Genomic DNA, 22801 nt, shown 5'->3' on the forward strand with positions numbered 1-22801 from the left:
ATTGAAAAAAACAGCAAGGTATGCGAAAACCGAGTAAACATTGACAAATTAATTTTGTGTTTATTATTTTGTTTGCTACTTACATAAAAGCAGTGTATATTCCTGGAGGAAGCATCTGGAGGTTCTTACATGATATAGCCCTGCAATTTAACACGTAATGTCATTTGAGCTGTACGGCGAGCTCAGCAATACTTTGCCGTCGCGGAACGTCGCAGAGGGAACGTCGTGATACCCTTGAGGATTTAAGTTAGCAGAGAGGAACACCATCCAAATTTTCAATGACCAATGACACGAGGTGGGAGGTGTGGTGACCTGACGGTTAGTGCGCTCGACTCCGAAGCGAGCGGTCTGGGTTCGAGCCCCGGCCGGGGACATTGTGTTGTGTTCTTGGGCAAGACCTGGAGCCATAATCGGGGACGGAGACCATAAGCGCGCGCCATTTCTAGTATTGGCGTTGTTCCCATGATATGGGACAATAATTCTATTTTTAGAACAAATTGCGCCATCACCTGCGGCTCACGCGCGTACATGCTGCGAGGATTTCTGCGGATGTCGCGCGGGGTAAATGGCGTCCGAAATTCTCGAAATGTTTCATGTTTTTGGCCCACAACTCGATGCGTTTAAGTCTGTTGGAATTTTGCTTAAGTATTTTCGTCGTAAGCTGCTCCAGTTTTAGTGAAGTAAGACAGTGTCGAATTTAGGCATGTTCCGCTTTAAGCTTAGATATATATCGCTGACCAAGTTGTGTTCCGACGGATGCTTCTTTTACATGAGCTGTATATTACTCCACTTTAAATTTCACATATGTTGAAGATTAACAGCTTTTCCATTACACAGCAAAAACCTAGCTGGATATATTTAGATATAGCAGAGCTTCAGGACTTCATAGTTTCCTAGCTCTTCTTGCCACACGTTTGCGAGGAATTTGCCAGTCTACCGCGACCGAAAAGTAAAACAAAATAATTGCTAGTTTGAGTTTCGCCTGAATTGTAAGCAACGCTTGATGTTTCATCAAGGCCCAATAACTTTACATCCGTAGATACTGCTTAGTTTTATTCTTGTAAAAATCCAGTAAACTCTCTGTTGTCGATGAATGAGAGCGCATACCGATGCGTGTTTTGTACAGTCAGTGAACATGACAAATTAACAAATGGTAAACGCCATAGCGTGTACTATTGAGTTATGGATGCACGCGGGAGGTTGCTAAGCGCGAAAGAAGCGTAAGAGTCGCACGAGGCGATAGCCGAGTGCGACTCTAGCTTCTTGAGTGCTTAGCAAACCTCCCAAGTGCATCCATAACTCAATAGTGCACGCTATGGCGTTTACCATTTGTTTTATAACATAACATTGAGACATTGGAACAACAGAAGTCCTTTTATTGAGCTACATCACCAAAAAATGTTCGTGTAGTCTTACATGACAAGAGAAAACAAGCGCGCGAAAATTCATTCATGACAACCGACTGCACACCAGTAACTCGATAAAGTTTCATCTTCACACAAATGTGAAGACAGTTTCGCATTTCTGGCAAAAGAACGTCGGCCATTACTTTGGAAACAATGTCTGTCAAAAGATTTGCTTTGTAAACATTAGCACACACGTCAGCAGCATACACCCATGGGCAAATAGTAGACGCTAAATTAACCAATCAGAGCGCGCGCTTTGCTTTAGTTATGTTAAAATTGTACTTCCGCCGCACTTTCGGGTGAAAAGGTACATCGAACTCAAACAATAACTCTATAGTTTTTCACTATGTTTAAGATTGATAAATGTTTGAGAGCATATTAAAAGCTAAGCTGAGAATATGCGAATAAAGCAGAAATAATCAGCAAAGTTACGATGACGCTTTCTTTAATCAACTTGGAATAACGATTTCGATTTTGTTGATCGAGTTTAAAATATCAAAACTCCTTGTCTATTTTCATTTTCGCAATGTAAAACTTCACTATGCTTATGTTGTAGAAACACACATGATGTTAGTAGCCTTTTTTGCGTTCGTGAAATTTGTTACAGCATCTCAGCGGAAAAGATATAACGAAAGAAATCTTCGTCAAGATTTATTGACAATTGAAAACACCGACTCGGACTTGAAAGTGCACGAGCTGCACTATGCAAATGAGCTAATTATACGCGTCAGACTTTCCTTTCAAAAACGTTTGCAAACTCGCCAAACAAACAGAAACAATAAGAAACCATCAAAACAGGTTTTGGTTATGATTAAGCATTGTCCAAGAAACTCACAAGTTAACTCGATACCAGAGTAGAGAGTTTTCTTGCTATATTCTTAAGTCAGAACAAACGCAAAATCATACGCGTAAGCTTACAACTGGCGCGAGCAGATCTTATTATTCATTCCCAACGCGAGATTGAAGTCTTGCTTTCGACCCTGAAAAACCTACCTTTTCGGTTGGCTCAGAGCATAAAACTACATATAAGCGCCCTGGTTCTTAGTCCCTGCCTTGTTCCCTGCCATCGCTGTGAAAAATACGCAAGAGAATCTCTCAACTCTCACCATTTGACCATGCAACGTGGCAACATCCACGCGAGAACCCCCGACATGTGCGTGGATCCGCGCGGATATATGACGTCAGGATGGCGCAATTTGTTCTAAAAATAGAAAAATTGTCCCATATCATAAGTGCGCGCAGATCCCAAGACTTACGGTCTCCATCCCCGATTATGGCTCCTGGCAAGACACTGTACTCTCACGGTGCCTCCCTCCATCCAGGTGTATCAATGGGTACCGGTGAATTTAATGCTGGGGGGTAACCCTGCAATGGACTGGCATTCCATCCAGGGGGGGTGGGGGTGGGGGGGGGGTAGAAATACTCCTAGTCGCTTCATGGTACTGAAACCGGGATAATCTCCGGCCTGATGAGCCACTTGGCTGGTATGCAGGCTTTACCTTTTTTAATGACACGAGGTTAAGTGTTTACTGAAAGGCATTAAGTTCTTGAACCATGCACAATAGCACTGAAAGCCTTATTAATTTCAATTTTCTCGCCGACGGGAATTATCACGTGCGAGAACTGTCTACAGAGCACAAGGACATTCGTAGTACAATACAACAATACAAATAAATACTATGCAAGTTTATCTACAATCCTCAAGTCTTCAGTGTACGATCTGGGCACTTTTAAAAACAATAGTAAATATCAATTAAAAAAGACCACACTGAATAAAGATATGCTTCTGATTAGAAAAATAATAACTCAATTGTATTGTTCATTGCATGGAATTTACTTTTGTAATTTCTGTACTTACAAGGTAATATTAGATGCCATTTCGTCAAATATCTTTACCGGTAGAAATTGTAGAGGATTGTCAAAGAGTGTCCTGAAAATAAAACATCAATTAGTGTGGCTAGTCTAGCGTAACAAGCTTACTGAATACACAACTTGTATCATAGCGCTACGACAATAAACACAATTGTACATTTTGTTGAGCTATCGTAACGACAAAGCAACAGTCCTTACAATGCTATCAGTTCAATTTTCCCCGATATTATGCATATGTTCCTAGATGTGGCTTGCTTTTATTGATATCGCCTTTTGACTACCATTTGTAGAAGGCGCAAATACTTCTTAACTCTTAATAATGCAACAGCATTTTAATTTGAGGCTAGAAAATATCGCGATTTACTCCAAATGTCAGTTCTGACTTACTGGAGAAAAGACTCAAATAATAACTTAAAAATAAAACAAATACGAGATAAAAATTCGACTATCCTTTTTTCGGACAGAATGCAGTGGATTTCAGATCTGGTAAAACTCCTTTCTTATATTTTGGAATTATAATTAACTGATGCAAGATTATAAAGAAAAGTCATTTTGTATCCTTAATTGAATTGCTAACAAGAAGGGTAATTGAAAATTATATCGATTCAGTGATATCTCTCACGCTGCCAGTTGGGTAATAAACTTACAATCTTTGAAGGTTACGAAGGTCACGAAAGGCGTTACCATCAATATGTTTGATTGCGTTTCCATGAAGGAACCTAAAAACGAAACAAATCAAACCAAGGAAACAGCCAGGAACAATTGGGACATGCAGGGAGCTGGAAATGGCTCTTTTGTAACATTTCATCTATTCCTGAGACGGAAGTAATCTTCAGTGTCAAGATTACTCTCAAGATATCTCATTGTGGAAACTACAGTCACCGTCAGCGGTCCTTTTTAGGACTCTTCCCGCTCAGACGATCACGTCAGACATTTTTGTGAAATCGTTTTAGGTAGTTGATACTTCAATTGTCTCTAAGGGTCGGTTTAGACAATACAACGTTTCCACATTAGCAAATATGTTGAAACATTTTAATACGCCTTAAAAAACCTAGGACAATTGTAGGCACAACCATATTCAGTGATGAAAGTTGTATGGGATTTACGCTCGACATGCTGGGAAAAATCAGCGCGGGCTTGGTGTATCGTCTAAATCGAGCCTAAGAAGACCAAGCAAATTTTTTTCGAACAAGACCAAGCAGTACTGTAGACACCTAACAACCCCTGAAGGTAAGCAATGTCGACGTAGGTTAAAAGACCAACAGTTGATAATTCGGAAACACAAATAAAAGCTTATTAATAGATCAATATAAATTAAAGTTAATGTGATAACCATAGACCCCCCAAAGAGAATAAAACTAGTTCACTTCCTGACATGGGTCATTTCCTACACGTGATCCGCTCACGTCGAATGGTCTGGTTCAGCCAATAATGTGCAAGCTGTCACATGTACAGTAGATCCTAATAACGTCACTCTTAGCCTAGCAGAACGACAGTTTAGGTGCCCCTCTAGCACAGAACAGAGCTGTTTTTCACCTTTCCTTACTCTGTGGGATTATCACCTCCTAGAGAGGATAACCATCTCTCATGCATTACCCTGGGGGATTATCAACCCCTGAAGAGGAAACCCAGCAGAGCTAAAAACTGAAGAGTTATTTTTTTGGCTCAAATGCAGAAACGATTCAGCGAAAGGACTGCGGACAAAAGCTTAACTCGTTAAGCGGTATGCATTTGAATTATTCCGGCGATCAGCTTCTAAAAACTAGAGCTAAAAACTGAAGAGTTATGTTTTTGGCGCAAATGCAGAAACAATCATTCAGCAGAATCATTAAGCTTCGATCTAGCATAAACAGTATAAACATCCAAGCTCCCGTTCGATCGCTGGAATAATTCTAATGCTTATCGCTTAACAAGACGATCTTTTGTCCGCAGTCCTTTCGCTGAATCGTTTCTGCATTTGAGCCAAAAACATAACTCTTCAGTTTTTAGCTCTGCCGGGTTTCTGCCAGCTAGAGATGAGCCAGGCCAGGAATATCATCCTCTCAAAGCAAAACGAACATGTTAACCCAGTCACTTCTCCGATCATCTGTAATTATCCTACAACGCTTCGTTTTCGCGTTTGACCCTTCGCTCGCCCTAGGAGGGCCGCCATTTGCGAATACGGTGTATTCTGGTTTAGTTGAGTGCTTGTATAGTATAGTAAGGGTTATGGGTTGGGAACATTAAAGGATGTGAATGTAACATTATACTGTTTCTTCCTCCCGTCCACAACAATTTGCTCAACAAACGTTGCATACGCGCTCGAACTTTAGAATGGATCAAGGCATTGCCTGCATCATGCGTCATATTACTTACAGGAGCTCTAACAATGGGGAACCAGCAAAAGTGTCTTCAGGGATTACTGACAGATTGTTGTTCATTATCATCCTACGAGATAAGCAAGAGACAGAAGTAAAAAAAAGAAAACATTTTAGTATTCTACTGCAGTACTTGTAGCGAAGAGATTATCAAGGTAAGAGAGAGAATCCCCCATTTAGGTCCTCTAACCAAGGTAACCCTCTTAAGTTATATTTAGACATTGTACCCAGTTCTTCCGAGGATGCTACTCGCGCGATGCGTGGACAGGCGAATCGACTTACTCGGAACTACCTGAGACGAAATGGCGGGACCGTCATTTTATATGTTTTGATTTCGTTTCACAGCAGAGATGTTTTCTGTACTCTCAGTTGTCTTTTTTTCGGCCAGGTTGTGTTTTGTTCTCGTTTGGCTGTTCATTATTTGGCTGTTTATTCGGTTTTAGGGAGTTTAATTAAGCAAACTTTAACGGCAACGAATACAATGGCTGTGTAAGCGTGCGTTATAATTCTTTGTTCATTTCTTTGCCCTTGTTTACAAAAGGTCACAAAACACCAACGTGAAATAGCCACATTATGCATATTCGAGAGAACGTGAACTAAACAATGGCCCATTTTTAAAATTTCCTTTTCGAATTTTGACGCTGTCTTACATATTCTGTTTGGGATATTTCTGACAGGATAGACGAACTGAATGAATCTAACTTCTCACGAGATTTTTAGGTTGAATAATATATAGATTTAGGCGAGCCTAAAAGCGTAGCTCCTGGGCCGGGTTGTTCAAAGCCCGATTAAGCTAACCCAGAAAGGGTAGAGTTTTGATTTGAGTTTTGTAACTTTGCGGTGAGGTTTTCTGTTTATTGTTTGGCCTGTTTTGAGTTTTAATAATCACCATATTCATAAAACAAAACAGCAAAAAACATTTGTTTGTAAGAAAGTTATAATTCGGTTAACGTTTAATCCCGGGTTAGCGTTAACCGGCTTCCGAACAATCATGCCCTGCTTCCAACAAGTTAACCTAATATGAGCCCTCGATCTAATCGATAATCAGCACTTGGTCAGCGGTCAACTTTAAAAAAAAACACGTGACCTCGAGAAGCTGTAAATTTGAGCCCGTGATATTGTCACGTGATACTGGTCAGCGGATACCTTGTTTTGACAGGTGTCACTTGATCATAACATGGATGTCCAATATCACGGAAGTACACGGTTAACCAAGGCTGCATGTCTCTATCAACCTATTATTTGAAGTATGGCCGCCATGTTGGGCAACTCCGCCGCCGCCGCCGCCGTCGTCGTCGTCGTGTGTACGCGCCCACGAGCAATACTGCTAGCCATGATAACCATGAGAAAATCAACTCATGGGTTTCCTTTTCTTTCCTATATGGGTATGGGGCTCTGCTATTAAGTCGTTTTTTAATCGTTGTTGCCGTTGCTGCTTAAACTGCTTTTGCTACTTGGGCAGCGGGCATCTTTCCTGCATTTTCGACCGTCTGTTCGGTTGCCTAGCTACTGTTTGGGCGTTTGTTTGCTTTGCACTCGTTTGCCTACTCATTTCTCTGCCGTACATTATTCAGTTGTTCCTGTTTGTGCAGGGGACATCCGTCTCTTGTTTTTAAAGTCCTATTAAAGTTTCGAAATGTATTAAAACATACCGAGAGCCGAAGTTCCTTTGCTTGTAATCAAAACGTAATATACAGTTTTAGCCAAGCCTAAAAGTGGAGCTCCTGATTGTAATAACTGACGATACAGGTAAAAAGAGGATTATTTTTTGTTGGATCAGAAACTCAAAAAATGATCAATTCTGAGCACGTAATTGTTCAGCGTGTGGTTTTGCTATTTTTTCCAGTTAAATTTTAACAAACTATACCCAACAAGCCTAACCAAGACTGTAGAAATTACGTACGCAATATATTAGGGACTTTCCAAGAGACGATTGTACAAGGAATATGTCAGAAGAAAAGTCAACAACGCACCAGGGGTCAATTTGCGCCGACATTTTGCCTTTACGAGTACTCCTTCCTTCTCCCCCAGAGAAATAACGTGACTTGAGCCCGCGATCCAACTGGTAAACCAGTAACTGGTCAGGGATTAACTTTAGAACAAAAATGAGAAACCAGAAACTGCAAGGGACCGCATACGTTAAACGCTGCCAACGTAGGATCTACCAGAGATCTGATCAGCCAAAAATTGTATGAAGACAAACTATAGACTGCAAGACGTGATATGGCAACGCGTGTTTCGGGGCGCAAGTGAGTTCAAAGTACGGAAATTGATATGTTGAACGCGTTATTTTGCAATTTATGTGCGTTGGCTGTTGGGCTGGCGTTACATATCTTCGCTACACAGTGCTGACGAACCCCAAGAAGGGCGAAACAGCTGTCCACTGTTGCGATCCTACTTTATCGGTTCTTGTCATGTTGGTGTCTCGAAACGTTTTTCACGTAGTATCAGCCTTGCAATCTATTGTTTGTCTTTAAAACAAAACACGCAACCTCGATGAGCTCTAAACCTGAGCCCGCGATATAGTCACGTGATACTTGTCAGCGGATAGCTTGTTGTGACAGCTGTCAATTAACAATAGCGTGGACGCTCAAAATCAAAGATGAAGCTATAGTAATGTGTTCCTCTTAGTTTTCAAGGTACGGACGGACGGGCGTACGTACGGACGGACAGTCACGTGACAACCAAAATTTTTCAGATCGATGGGTTACCAAATTTTCTAAGGTATGGGGCTTCGCTCGCGCGCCTTCGGCGCGCAGGAGCTCTGCTAAAAAAGACGTACCCACAGTGTTGGAAGTATTCCTTTGCTTTGAAACGAAACGAAACGAAACATAAACAGATCCTGTAGGAAGACATCCACGCAACGCGCGAGTAATATCCGTGGAAGAACTGAGTACAATGTCTATAAATAACTCAAGGGGGATTCCTTAGTTAGAGGACCTATATGGGGGATTCACTCTCTTACCTTGATAATCTCTTGTTGTAGCATAAAGCAACGAGTGATACATTCAGTATTTCAGCGGCATGGATAAAAACATACACACAGACAGCCACATGGACAGACCGAAAGACAGACCGACAGATAAGACATCGACATTATTTTAGTATCAAGGCGAGTAATCACTTAATTTGATCACTTGACTTGAAGCGTCCAAACGGTAAAAGAATTCATAAAAATTTTACAGTACCCACTAAGTTAACTTCGTTAAGTACAAGTTGACAAAATTAACAGTCACTTACAGCATGCGTAGATTCTTGAGCCCAGTAAAGGTGCGATTGCTGATTTGTGAGATGAGGTTGAAGCTGAGCAACCTTGAGGAAAAAGAAAACACTACATTACTTAGTTTTCCCCAAGCAACCTAAATTGTATTGACTCCTTAACTGCAATGTCTGTATCATAAATTAAATTCTAAAACAAAATTAAGCTTTCCACTTTTGCGGTTCTCATCTCTGATCAATCTCTATGGAATTCATTTCAAACAAACTACAGAATCAAAATTCATTTCACTTACAACTGCGTTAAATCCTTGCAAGCAGAAAACGCATTATCTGGTATGGAAGTTAGCCTATTGATAGACAATTCCCTGCAAAAAAAATTAACTAAGATGAGGCTTAAATAAAAGTCATACAGTGGAACACGGTAGCTCGAACTCTGAAGAGAAACGAAAAACAGTTCGAGTTAGCGGAGGTTCGAGTTATCGGGGTCGATTGAATATCCAACTTGCCATGTTAACAATTGATAATTTGCTGATTTTTCAGCACTTCAGTTTACAGTGACAGCTAAAGGCACCGCATCCAGTTTGACTCATAAGATCGGGAAATGACTGTTAAATATGTGAACGGTCGGTTGACCTAATTAAAATCAAATTACTGTTGTGTTAGTTTTGAGTGTTTTTACCGATTGCAGGACAAGAAAAGCTAATGGGATGACATCCCTGGTGAGTTACATGAACCAGAACTCGAGTTATCGGGGTAAATTTTTATCAAGGGAAACGAAATTTAGTTCGAGTTAGCGGGGAATTCGAGTTATCCGAGTTCGAGTTAAGCGAGTTAAAATGACTGAAAAGTGGGCTTAAATCCAAGGAAAATGGGACTTGGTTCGAGTTAGGGGGAGGAATTCGAGTCATCCGAGTTCGAGTTACCTGGGTTCTTCTGTATTACAGAAGAGAAATTGAACGCTTTGCAGTTCACTTGAAAATCGATAATGAATGGAAAGTACTTAGCAATTATGAGGGTGGACTGCACTAAGTCTGGCATAATTCAGAAAACACCTGTTGTCTAAAGCTGCAAGGGTTTTGTTGGCTCAGAAGAGAAATTCGGGTTCGTTTGCACTTTTACCAAGTGTTTTCTTTCATCTGATGTCCATGATTTACCGTTTTGAATTGTTGACATTGTCTTGTAAAGTGTTCTCATATTCATTCACGAGGCAAAAGGCAGTTGTGTCGGTAATGTTCAAGAAGCGTATGCTTCTAGGCTTATGTTTCTATCAAACGACCAAGTCTTGGAACTGCCTTCTTCTTGAGTCAGTTAAGTCTTGCAGTTCTCGAGGTTTTAAGAAGGCTGTAATGAATGTAGCTATATCAATTAGGATTACAAATTACAAGTTTATATTCTTTTTAGTTTCGACAACCCTTTGGAAAGGGATCAAGAAACCGTATTGTAGTGTTTTGTACTTTAGTATTTCGGTCTTTTGTCCTCTATTCTGTGACGAATTGTCGCACAGCATTATGAATTAAGTCGCTGACCAGCAGTTAATTAATTTGAGAATGTTTAGATACAATTAACTTTAAAAGTAATTAGTTTTCCTCCTGGATGTCGAAACGTCAGTAACCAACAACAATGGCCCCTTTCAGAACTAACCTCACCTACACAATGACACTAGACTGACTAGTTAAATCAGTTTGTTGTTAAACTTACAAAGAGAACGTTACAGGTATGTTTTGAAAGATCTTGACTGGCAACTCTTCGATCTGATTGCTCCTCATAGTTCTGTGGAAAAAAGTCGTGAAATAGCAAACTAAGCTAATAATAAGTAAACGGTTAGATGCATCAAGTTCATCAAGAAACAATCCCATTAAATGCTTCTATGGAACAGTGAAATAATTTTAAAGGGTTATAATATTTCAATCGTGCGACTAATTTATAATGGTAATTGAACTGAGTGGAGTGTCATTTGGTCTGAAATCATATACGCGTGATTTCCAAATTGAACGAGGCCACAGCACATGATTGCGCGGTATGAAATCGCATGATTTCAGACCAAAATTGTACCACACAAAGTTCAATGGCCACTTTATCACATCCATTTTTAAATCACACAATTTTATCACATATACATGTAAAATACAGGATTTTGGCCAGTTCCAATATTTTATAGATCCAGTAGTCGGGTTGTTAAAAAAGCAGAACCGGAAATGCATTTGCCTCTCATTTTGCGAGCTAAAGAGAAAAAAACAGATGCGATTAATTTAGAGAAAAATATAGTGCGCTTCGTGGATAAATCGCACTCCTGAGAGCCAATCAGTTTGCAAGTGTCCCAACGATTATAAAATAGAGGTAATAATACATAAAATAGTTAAATAGTTACAGTCAGAGAGTAATAAAAAAGCATTTAATTTTTCTTACATTTTAAACACTTGATTTATCGCAGAACTATGGAGCGGAGATATATCCTTGATTTGGTTATATTTCAGTTCACTGAAAGAGAGAACAATATATTTATTTACGTTGAAGGAATGAAATTACCTTTGGTGAAGAGATTTTAATAACTGAAGTTACGCCTCCATAAGAGTAAAATAAATGTAAATTGAATGTTTGTTTTCATGTAAGGCATTAGAAATTATTGGTTTGAGGATGTGTTAGTAAAATGGATTAAAACCTTTTAGAAAGCACTAATAAGTTGTGGTACTAACAATGGCCTCGCAACACCATTATTCCTTGGGACGTTAAGTTAGACAGGGAAGCCGGCTTTCTGGATTCATTTTGTTATTGGCGTGGAGCTTCGGGCATGCGGTATTGGTAGTAATGTTTCCATAAAGGGACTTTTACTAAACTTCAAATAATTTAAATTGACTGATGACATTCAGTAGGAATGAGCAAAAAACTCATAAGATGCGTGACACTACCGATAAATTAGATAAAAGGCTCAAAAGGCTCTTAAAAGTGTCAAATATTCTCGGGTAAACTAAAGGTTTCGGACTCAGCCCTTCCTCAGTAGGTGGAATGATTGAGCCACGCCATACAAATACTGTACTGACATTACTTGCTTTGTTAGAGATGATCTGTTTTAAAAGTTAAATCTATCTATTCAGGGTTTGAGCTGAACAGGTCCAAAACGGAGGAATTATGGTTAGGTTAAATCAAGAACATAACCTATGCGACCTTTAGGCATACGCTGGCCTGAGGATGATGGGAAAGCACTCAGTCAGTATTTGGTCTATAACAAATTACCAGAATATTTCTTGTAGCAAGAACTAAGAATTTAAGATAGTATAACAGCACTTTAACGTACTGTCCTCCAGATACTTGACGATGCACGGGAAAATCAATATAGTAAAATTCCTGGCTCTATAAATTTTTTTTTTTCATTGTTATCGCTATTCCTTGGGATTAATATAAAGTTTTAATAAGCAAATTTTATGCAACTAAGAAAATTTTATCTGGAGCAACAAGAACCCTGACTTTAAAGAAGACAACATTGATCAGCGAAAGAAAAGAAGAGAGGAGTAGGTGTGCCCGATGTTTATGTATTCAACAATCCGCTCAAAGCCACTTAGGGGCTATTCTGAGGGTGTATGTGGAAATACCCATCGCTTGATTATCTAAGAGACGTTGAAGAGGACCATATTTTCGAGTAGTAGTCGTGCGATCAGACAATAATTCAGTAGGGGATAAAATGATAACCCACTAAACAACAGATAACGTGGCATAAAGTCTTAATTAATTTTAACTTACAGATTTGTAATCTCTGTAGGTCCAGTCAAATCCGGGAGAGTTGTCAACCTGTTATAACTCAGTCGCCTGGAATAAAAATATCATTTAGAACACAATGCTACTGCAGATGAGAAATTGTTAAATTATAGATAACCCAGCTATGTGTTAATTTGTAGCATTTGCGTTTTGTCGTGTGTTCCAATGAGGTATAATTACTGTACTTTAACTTCAATTTACCAACTTTTAAGGTATCATGGTAGGTGGATTGACAGTGTTTGAATATAGCGCTCTTACGCTGGCGCTTTAAAAAAAAAAAAAAACCATCAACCTATACATTTTCTGAAATCTAATAGTTATAAAATACAATCATATTTTTGAAATTTTCAAAAAAGTTATTGTCGCACTGATATTAAAAGAAATACCCAGAAACACTGCTTCGCTTAAACTGGTTCGTTTCCGCGCGTGAATTATTGGAGCAGCGCGATTAAAATCGGAAATGTTTTCTCACACATCACCATTTGGTTTGTTTGTTTTTTTTCTAAACCCTCGCATAGTTTGATATTTTCAATGCGGACGTTTCCTTCTACTAAAAAGGCCATAACTTTGAAACGGAAGCGAAATTGAACAAAGGCCATCAGGGCCGACATATTTTTTCGAAGGAGGTATCCTGGAATAAAGCTGCTGATTTTCAGCCAATTCCGTAGGAAGACGCGCGTAAACGATCTAGCACATCGCAATTCACATTAAACGTGACAAATGGCGGTGAATTTTGGTGAGAGGTGTCAACGCGCCGTAATGAGTTAATGAGACTCAAAAATAGTTTTTATCTTTATCTTTTTTTCCCATTCCTTCTGCAAAATATTTATCTCAGTCTTCTCAATTTGAACGGGAAAAAAATATATATATATTTTTCGTAAAAATTTACCTACCATGATACCTTAAATGCTAAACCGCGTCAAAGGGGTCAAGCTTTGTCACTGGAAAAAATTGTCTAGATAATCAGTAAGGTTTTAATCAAAATGAATGGCCCGGATATATTATTAATACAGTTGCTGTGCAAATCAAAAATTGCTTTAAAAAAGCGGTTGAAAAGCAAACGAAAGAAGAAAAGTTTTAACACTATACATGTATGTTAGGCCGTTCAAGTTTTCGCGAGCGTCAGCCATTTGTTTAAAAGACGACACTTACAAATCAGTGAGTCGACTAAAACGGTGAAATGTTCCATCAGCTATTGTTACCAGAACATTGTAATGAAGAAACCTGTAAGACATTTGAAAAAAAAAAACTTAACTCAAAAACTGGTCAGCAACGCTCTGCGAAATGAAATGGTAAACCTTGTTTATACTTCAACGTATTTACACTAAACGCCTGTATTTAATCCACGCTAACGGTTATTTCGAAAAACACCAACCACAAAGGTTTGGTCGGTTTCACGAAAAGAGGTGAAATGCCTGATTTTGTTTGTTAGGCGGTGGGGGGAGTGGGGCTGTCTTAGTGCATGTTTCCAAAAGTCTTTGTAGAAGTCTACGATAGACGAGAGACGTCAGAGAATAAACAAGTCTTGCAACTTCAGTTCCCGGAGTGATGCTCACTAGTTTAGTATTTTAAATATCATAAAAATGGAAAAAGGTCTGCAGAACCGGCGGAATGAGGGCTTTGATGAACATGACTCAAACAGCGAGACCTTATGATGAAAATAAATCAATCAACTTCATTTCAGTTAGCTAGCAATGCAACCTAATCCACCACCAAAAACTTCATCAGGTTGACTGCAAGTAGGTTTCCAATTATTTCTCATTACGAAATATCTATGATGGTAGGAAAATATTTGTACACAGATTGGATGTCATCATGAGTCACAATATAAGCAATTACCGTGAAGAAATGTAATAATTACCTGGAAATTCATAGAATTACACAGAGGCTAAAGCGGCAAGCATAAAAAGCGACTTTGAATACCGCCTCTACTCTTCGGTGGATCCTAGCCGACAGGTTTGCCTGTCTGCATTTTGAGAGATGATCTTGACTGTTCGCCTCAACCCTTTTTTAGTCCCGGTAAAGGGAAACGAGAAACAAAAGTCGGCAAGAGTAAAAGATCTTTACCAAGAACACAACTCGGTGATCGTGGCAACCGCCTGAAGCCAGACCGCGCAGTTCATATTCTATTGTGCTAAGCATTGCCCCCCCACCCCGCCCCAACTCCGAAAATTAACTAAATTAACAAAAAACATCGTGAAATGAAAACTTACAAACTAAGGAGACTCTCAGATGGACCTTCAAAGGTTCCTGGTTCTATATACGACAGCATGTTGGAGAAGAGGTCACTGCAAGGTATGAGTGAAGATGGCAATTAACAATCAAGGATTTTTTTTCAAACGCTAACCAGACTATTACAGTCGAACCTCTATTGAGCGACCACCTATTGAGCCACCCCTTATTAATCCTTTCAGCCCTTAATTGCCTGGTCTTTTTTCAATGTAATTAATAGACCCTCTATACCAAAGTATGATATACCATTTGAAAGCCATTGATCTTTGTATCAGTCCAAAAAATCGTATCAACACCCACTAAGGAAGTGGTAGCTTTGACAAACGATATTTTGAAAGGAGAAAACGAAAAAGTTGAAAAAAGTAAAAAATCTTGACGAATATTTTGCTCCGAAAAGTTCGAATTCGTCAAAATCGGCCAGATTTGATTCAAACTGGAACGTCACAAGCACACAATTGCTCTCCCGTGGCGAAAGGGTCAAGTGGCCAGTTATCAAAGTCCTGAAATTATTATCAGTAAAGTACTGTAAATAAAACCACGATTAATTGACCACCTCTATTAAGCGGCCACGGCCACCTCTATTAAGAGGCCGGGGCCGCCCTTTGGTCGTCCTGATAATGGTTTGTCTAATGTCTTTAACCCTTAAAACGGCCACCCAAAATTTCATACACTTAAATTAATGTTTTGGAAAAGGCAATAGCAGATAAGAGTCTGCCGATGGAAGATGACGAGTGATAGAAACATTAAAATACACGTTTATCATGATTGTCTTGAAATGACTCCATGTTCACTTAGAAATTAACCCAATGATGAAAAATATTCAAGGTACACCAACCCGAGCGGTGAACTCCTATCAGGCGGCCACCAAAATTAAAACCTCTTAATTGCTAAGAATGTTTTAAAACTACAAGCTTTCGACTGCCTAAACTACAGGATGAAAGCGGCGTTAAACAGCTGAATCTAACATAAATAAAATACAATAGGAGAAATTTTTGTTAAGAAGAGTGCTTTTTTGTCCTCGGAGAGGAAAGAGTCTTTGTCCGTATTGTGAGTCGCCATGGTGTGCCAAGGTTCCAAAAATACTTTATGATTCAGAAATCGCCTTTGCCGATGAGAGGGGCGTTACTAAAACCAATGACATGGGGTCATGCATGATTTGCAAACCTGGAACCTCAAGCCGCTGTTTTAACATAACATAACATAACATAACATAACATAACATAACATAACATGACATAACGTAACGTAACGTAACGTAACGTAACATAACATAACAAAGCATAACATAACATAACATAACATAACGTAACGTAACGTAACGTAACGTAACATAACAAAGCATAACATAACATAACATAACATAACATAACATAACAACATAACATAACATAACATAACATAACATAACATATCTTAATTGACCACTCCCCCAATGGGGCTTTTCAGGGCCGATGAAACCAAATGATGAAACAAATAATGTGAATGAATATTAACTTTCGTTTTATGTTCTTTTTTCCTCGTAAAAACGGATCTACCAGTTTCACAGACATAATTCAAGGAACAGTTGGCACAGAGAATTTTACTATAATATGACGTTTCAGCGTCATATCTTGTCGCCATTATTAAATGCAGATCGTTCAGTTCAGATATATACTAGCTTAGGAGTTAAGGAGTCAACGAAACGTCATGTTTTAGCGTTAATTTTTTCTTTTAAATGTTTTTCCATATCTTCTTAATTCAATACTCCAAAAAGAATTATTTTGCTTTAATCGACCGGGACTGAGAAAGAAGTGTATTGAAGTTAAACTTACATTTCCTTCAATTTGTTCATCGCTCTGAAGCTTCTAGTCTCAATGTGCTGGAGACCACATGTGGCCATGTATCTAACAAAATAATCAACGTGTTGAAAGAAGATAGTTTTAATAAGTGTCTTTTACAAGACGTCAGGGGCTATGAACACTGAAGTGATGAAATTTATGGCGAGGAACAACATCTCCCCAGAAAAATAATAAAAAATTCAAAGAGTTATTATATACATAGAACTTACAAATGAACCATCTTATGAAATCCAGCAAAAGTGTCTGAAGTTAAATTAGGTCCAATTGGATTTCCTGATATATCTCTGTGGAGGAAACCACAGGTACAGTAAACTCAACTTAGTGGTACAATAATCACAGCAAATGCCAATTAACCCTCGTTTGCGCTTCAGGATATTTTGAAATCTAAAAGCTATTTCACACAAAGGTTTCAATTTTGTGTCAGGTGTTGAGACCGAACTTGTGGAGTCTGAAACTATAGCGAGCAGGGAGAGTGCTGTGGTGAGAGAACTCGCCTCCCACCAATATGGCCCGGGTTCAATTCAGGCCTGGTGCGATATGTGGGCTGAGTTTGTTGTTGGTTCTCGCCTTGCTGCGAGGGTGTTTCTCCGGGTTCTCCAGTTTTCCTCCCTCCACAAAACAAACATCTCCAAATTCAATTCGACCAGCTTAAAGGACCTGCGTGAAAGCCAGCTAAGGTTGATGTGGCTTCCTCTCTAATTATTGTAATTTATTTATTTCGTTTCCTTATGATCGACGTTGACAAGCGTGACCAATGATGTTGCCCTAGTAGGTGGGGAATAACCAATATACCTTCCAAAAGATATAATGTTGTTAGATAGTTTTATTTCCGTTCTTTTAGCAATACAGCGTACTTACAAGAAGTTAATGTCTTTTGACGCTTTAAGAATAATTTTTAAATCAGTCAACGATATCCTGTTGCCTTGAATTTCCCTATGAACAAAGAAAGCAACATTGTGAGTTACAATGTACGCTTTGATTGGTCTATTGTCCTGTATTGGGCGGTGATTTGACTCCAGAACACAAGGTCAAAAAATAATAGACTGTATAAGTCAATTTCCCAACATCATGATGACGAGCTTAAATATTTCAGCATGCTAATGACAGGACGCGCTTTTCGCTATACCCGACATTGCAACGAGCAACATGATTAGAACTTGTAGATACAGTCTATATTAGAAAACAGCCCAGATTGGTTGAAAATCGTGTTTCTATTTAGATTATGAGCTCGAGATTTCTATCACGCTTAGAAATTGAGAGAATATAATCCAATTGTTTTATTCTAAATCTGCTAGCCGTTCAACACTTTATCTAAATCTTCTTCACAGACACCTCGATAACGCAAAGAAGCGGCCGTTATTTTGGGCAAAAACGCACACTGCTAAGCTACTCACTATCTAATTAAGAGTGCCTGCCTGTAAAAATCAGACAAATTCTTAATTTCGCGGCAAGGGTCTAAAATTCGATTTCGCTCATATTTTTATGGTAGATAAATTAGGGCATGACAAAAACTACTGGATAGTTTTTTTGGCAAAATATCCTTTTATTTCAAAGAAATATGCAAATTACCAAATTCCGTTAAAATCGTCATTTGACGCACCTTTTTATTAAACAAGTTTGAGAGCCTCGCATGCAAAACCACATCATTCTTCCGTCTTTAAAACACTCAAATATTTTTGTGCAATGTTTAAATGTGTACTGGGTTGATTTTAGGGAATGTTGCGTTGTCTTTTTGGGTGCTCAATAATTAAATTTCGAAGACATGTATTTCATTCACTTAAAAGTACCTCGTGAATATAATTAATTTTCACCATGTGCGAAACCTTCAAATGGACCAAGCTTCTGGTGGTTGAATTGCAGAAGGATGGTCAAAAAATCCCTTTAAAAATTTCTTTGGGCAAATGATTGTGAGCGACGCGAGAGCTTTTCAAAGTACGTCAAAAATGCAAATATTTGACCATCCGTCGTCAAATTTCAATTTACGAGTTAGACGTATATTTTAGCATGCGCCACATGACTTGACCTATGTCAATTGAAATAGACACAGAGCTGATAATTTCGAAATGTTCTAACCTCATTTGCTGTAAAAGGCAGGTCCAAAGCCGATTTGACGTGTTTCTCTCACCATTCGTCGTACAAAAAGCAGAAGTTTGCTTTTTGCTTTTGTACATCGCCAACTGTCGACTTATTTAAGGGTCGAATACGATGAATCTGTGACCCTCGTTCGACACATATGATCACCACTGCATCTAAGTAAAAAACGGCTAAGTCATTCGTAGATAGTTGCTTGCTTTGCACTACACCAAAATATTACGTTTGATCATCATGGTTTGATGGCTTGAATCCTTGCTTGAAGCAGTTCCTTGTTCGTCACGCAATTCTGTCATCCCATTTTAGGGGGTAGGGGTGGGACAATTTCTATCCTAATACGTAAGGCTCCGTAAGGCTTGGAATCACTGGGAGCATACAATCGTGTTGAGTAGGAAGAGATTAAATTAAGAAAGGAAAAGAATGAATAATTTACCATTGCCCCTGTTGTTATCTTTTACTCGACCACTGCTACCTACCATGCCCCTGCGTAATACTGTAACGTTAAACTCATACCTAGGTCTTTTCGCGCTATGCAATTATTTTTGGTTTGCATGTAATACAGTGGGCTACCCTCGGGGAAATGGGTGGCGACCGCTTAATGGGGCTAGCCGCTTAAATAGAGGTTGGCGTACCTTGAATATTTAATTTTTCACTATCGGGCTATAAATTTCTTGGTGAACATGGAGTCAATTCAATACAATCATGATAGACGTGTGTTTGAATTATCACTCGTCATGCACCTTCAATTTCAGACTCTTATCTGCCATCGCCCTTTCCAAAACAAAGTTCTTAAATTTTGGGTGGCCGCTTAATAGGGGTAAAGACAATAATGAAACCCTTATCAGAATTACCAAATGATGGTCGCGGAGGTAACCGGTCAATAGGTGTTTTATTTACAACATTTCACTGACGATAATTTTGGACTGTATTGACAACAGTCCTCTATTTTCTGTTACATACCAATTCCTCGCCACTAAGCAAACAAAATACGCCAGATAAAATGGCATGGCCAGGGCTATTTACTCACGTAATTACTAATTAAATTTAGTCTGTTTTTCTCACGAATTAGACACATTGTGATTTCCTATTTTTATTTCAGCTAGTTCTTGCTTCATTAATCTATAACTTTTTTATGGCGATTTTCTTAAAATTCTAGTGAGTACAGGTACTAGCTTTATCAGCTGTTGTCTGAAACATTAGAACGTACAACAAACGTGATTTGGACCGAGGCCACGTACACTATAGAATATGATTATATAAATATACACATATATTATTATATATATGAAAAAACAGATGAACAATGATTAAATTGTTTTACTTATCCTGAGAGTACTCTATACAAAATAGATCAAAATGTGCAGCATATGCCGTGACAGCATTGCGTGACGAACAATAACGGCTGTAAGATTGTGCTGCGCCGACACGCTTATCAGCAATGGTCAGCAATCGATCAAACGCAATATTTTGGCGTAGAGCAAAGCAAGCAACTATCTACAAATGACTCAGCCGTTTTAGACTTAGATGCAGTGATGTTCATATGCGCAGAAAGATAGTCACAGATTCATAGTATTCGACCAATAATAGGTTGACAGTAGGCGATGTACATCGGACGTTAACCTTGTGTAAACAAAAGCAAACATCTGCTTTATGTGCGACGAATGGTGAGAGATCGACTAGAAACACGTCAAATCGGCTTTGGACCTGCCTTTTACAGCAAATAAGGTTAGAACATTTCGAAATTATCAGCTCTGTGTCTATTTCAGCTTAACATAGGTCAAGTCATGTGGCGCATGCTAAAATATACGTCTAACTCGTAAATTGAAATTTGACGACGGATGGTCAAATATTTGCATTTTTGACGTACTTTGAAAAGCTCTCGCGTCGCTCACAATCATTTGCCCAAAGAAATTTTTACAGGAATCTGTAGACCATCCTTCTGCAACTCAACCACCAGAAGCTTGGTCCATTTGAAGGTTTCGCACATGGTGAAAATTAATTATATTCACGAGGTACTTTTAAGTGAATGAAATACATGTCTTCGAAATTTAATTATTGTGCACCCAAAAAGACAACGCAACATTCCCTAAAATCAACCCAGTACACATTTAAACATTGCACAAAAATATTTGAGTGTTTTAAAGACGGAAGAATGATGTGGCTTTGCATGCGAGGCTCTCAAACTTGTTTAATAAAAAGGTGCGTCAAATGACGATTTTAACGGAATTTGGTAATTTGCATATTTCTTTGAAATAAAAGGATATTTTGCCAAAAAAACTATCCAGTAGTTTTTGTCATGCCCTAGCCTATCTACCATAAAAATATGAGCGAAATCGAATTTTCGACCCTTGCCGAGTTATTTTCCATTTTTATGGACAGGGACTCTTAACAAATAAAGAAGCCTCGACCGTGCTCTGTTCTGTTGTAAAGCACGCAGGAAGCGGTAGAGCACGAAAGAAGTGTAGGGGAAAACACGAGACGAAGTCGAGCGTTTTTCCCCACTTCTTGAGTGCTCTACCGCTTCCTAAGTGCTTTACAACAGAACAGAGCACAGTCGAGGCTTCTTTCTTTGTTTTATGATAAAGAATCTAATAATTTCCCCATGCATTTGGCTGAATTTTCAAACCAAACTTTATTTTCCAAACGAATAAAAGTGACGTCAGACGTGCACTGTTCTCTGATAAAGCACGCTAAAATAAGCCAATCACAAACCTTGTTAGAATTGTTCAAATAACTTGATTGGCTAAGGAAGCGACAGCTGTCAATTACAAACTGGACTTCGGCTAAGCTTTCAGTTTTGAATAGTTTGAGCGGCTTTTGAGAGAAGAACGATGCCTTCGAAGTTCGCTTTTAAGTTCTGAGTTTTTAAATACGGATCTAAAGGCAGGTGAAGGTTTATAGTCCAGAGGAATCCTGCCGTATTGTGGCCCATGGAAACGCGCACTTTTCCAGTGGAAATTATGAAACGCGGAGCTCAAAGCTTGTGGATGAAAATGCGAAATGCCGAATTTGAAAGGAGAAATGTTGAATTAATTTTGAAAGGAGCTACAGTTATTTACGGCTTGTAGCCGCATGCAGCAAGATTGCTCGAACTAGCGTAAAAGTTAGAAAGACTAAACGGCTCCCACTGCTTCTACTCCGAGCACAGAAGAGAATATCAGAGCAAGCTTTGCACTGAGCATTCGTCGGTTCACTCCGCTGAGATGACCGGAGAACGAGTGTTACTACACTGCATGTAAGTGTTGTTTGAGTAATTGAGCATTTTTACAAAAACAAAGCTTCTCATCACAAACGGAGACAGTTCAGTTGTTGTTTTCTATCATCGTTTTACTTCTTAAGTATAATTTCTGCCTTCGTAACAAATATAATATCTTTTATCGAAGCTCTGTTTAGGTTGAGAATTTGTTTATTTCGTTACATGTTTTGTCGGCGGGAATCTAGCAAAACTTGCTATTTTAGTACAGTTTTAACACTACTGTTGCTAACAATGGTCTCTGTGAGCCATATTTACTACAGACAAGTAGCTCGTTTCCATTGCGTTTGTCTGAATCACAGGGGATGTTTAATTTGGCGCAAATTTGTCAAAATTCCGACGCAAAAATTTGAAAGCCAACTTACCGTCATCAACCCGTGCTCTGTTCTCTGATAAAGCACGCACTTTCAGCTAATCAGAGCGCGCGTTATATGGAAACTTTATTATAAAACAGAATAGATAATAAGTAGCGTAGTCAATTAGAGAACGGCATTCGTGATAGAACGCTGGTAGATTTATACTTAAACTCGATAGAAACACAAGAATAGTGCAATCTGTTAACGTGGTGAAGGTGCGAGCTAAGATAATTTATATTTTGATGATCAAAGTAAAGTTGTTTTCTTTTTGTTGTCCCAGAATTTTCTAAATGAAATGGAAAACATGTTCTTTGTGTGTCCTTGAAGTTTGGGAGAAGTTGTAAAACTGTCGAAACACTCGCCCATTGTCTCGAGTTTCCATAGTTTTTCAAATAACTGAAGCGCTACGCACACCATGATTGGTCAC

The 22801-nt window shown here is 38.8% G+C and overlaps 1 protein-coding gene across 1 annotated transcript in view; it reads right to left on the bottom strand.

The window, feature by feature from the left end:
- LOC110053235 (uncharacterized) overlaps positions 1-22801 on the bottom strand; it is a 47430-nt gene that overhangs the window by 5732 nt on the left and 18897 nt on the right. Inside the window, exons 6-19 of the mRNA XM_089275671.1 lie at positions 17533-17607; positions 16884-16958; positions 16648-16719; positions 14818-14892; positions 13757-13828; positions 12590-12655; positions 11261-11332; positions 10553-10624; positions 9148-9219; positions 8876-8947; positions 5634-5705; positions 3926-3997; positions 3265-3336; positions 84-140 (exon numbers count right to left, since the gene is read on the bottom strand). Coding sequence (XP_089131797.1) covers positions 84-140; positions 3265-3336; positions 3926-3997; positions 5634-5705; positions 8876-8947; positions 9148-9219; positions 10553-10624; positions 11261-11332; positions 12590-12655; positions 13757-13828; positions 14818-14892; positions 16648-16719; positions 16884-16958; positions 17533-17607 — 996 coding nt within the window. The remainder of the gene's footprint in view (positions 1-83; positions 141-3264; positions 3337-3925; positions 3998-5633; positions 5706-8875; positions 8948-9147; positions 9220-10552; positions 10625-11260; positions 11333-12589; positions 12656-13756; positions 13829-14817; positions 14893-16647; positions 16720-16883; positions 16959-17532; positions 17608-22801) is intronic.

This window comes from Orbicella faveolata, unplaced genomic scaffold, assembly GCF_042242905.1.
Source record: "Orbicella faveolata isolate gen_17 unplaced genomic scaffold, um_ofav_v1 contig_37, whole genome shotgun sequence".
Lineage (NCBI taxonomy): Eukaryota > Metazoa > Cnidaria > Anthozoa > Scleractinia > Merulinidae > Orbicella > Orbicella faveolata.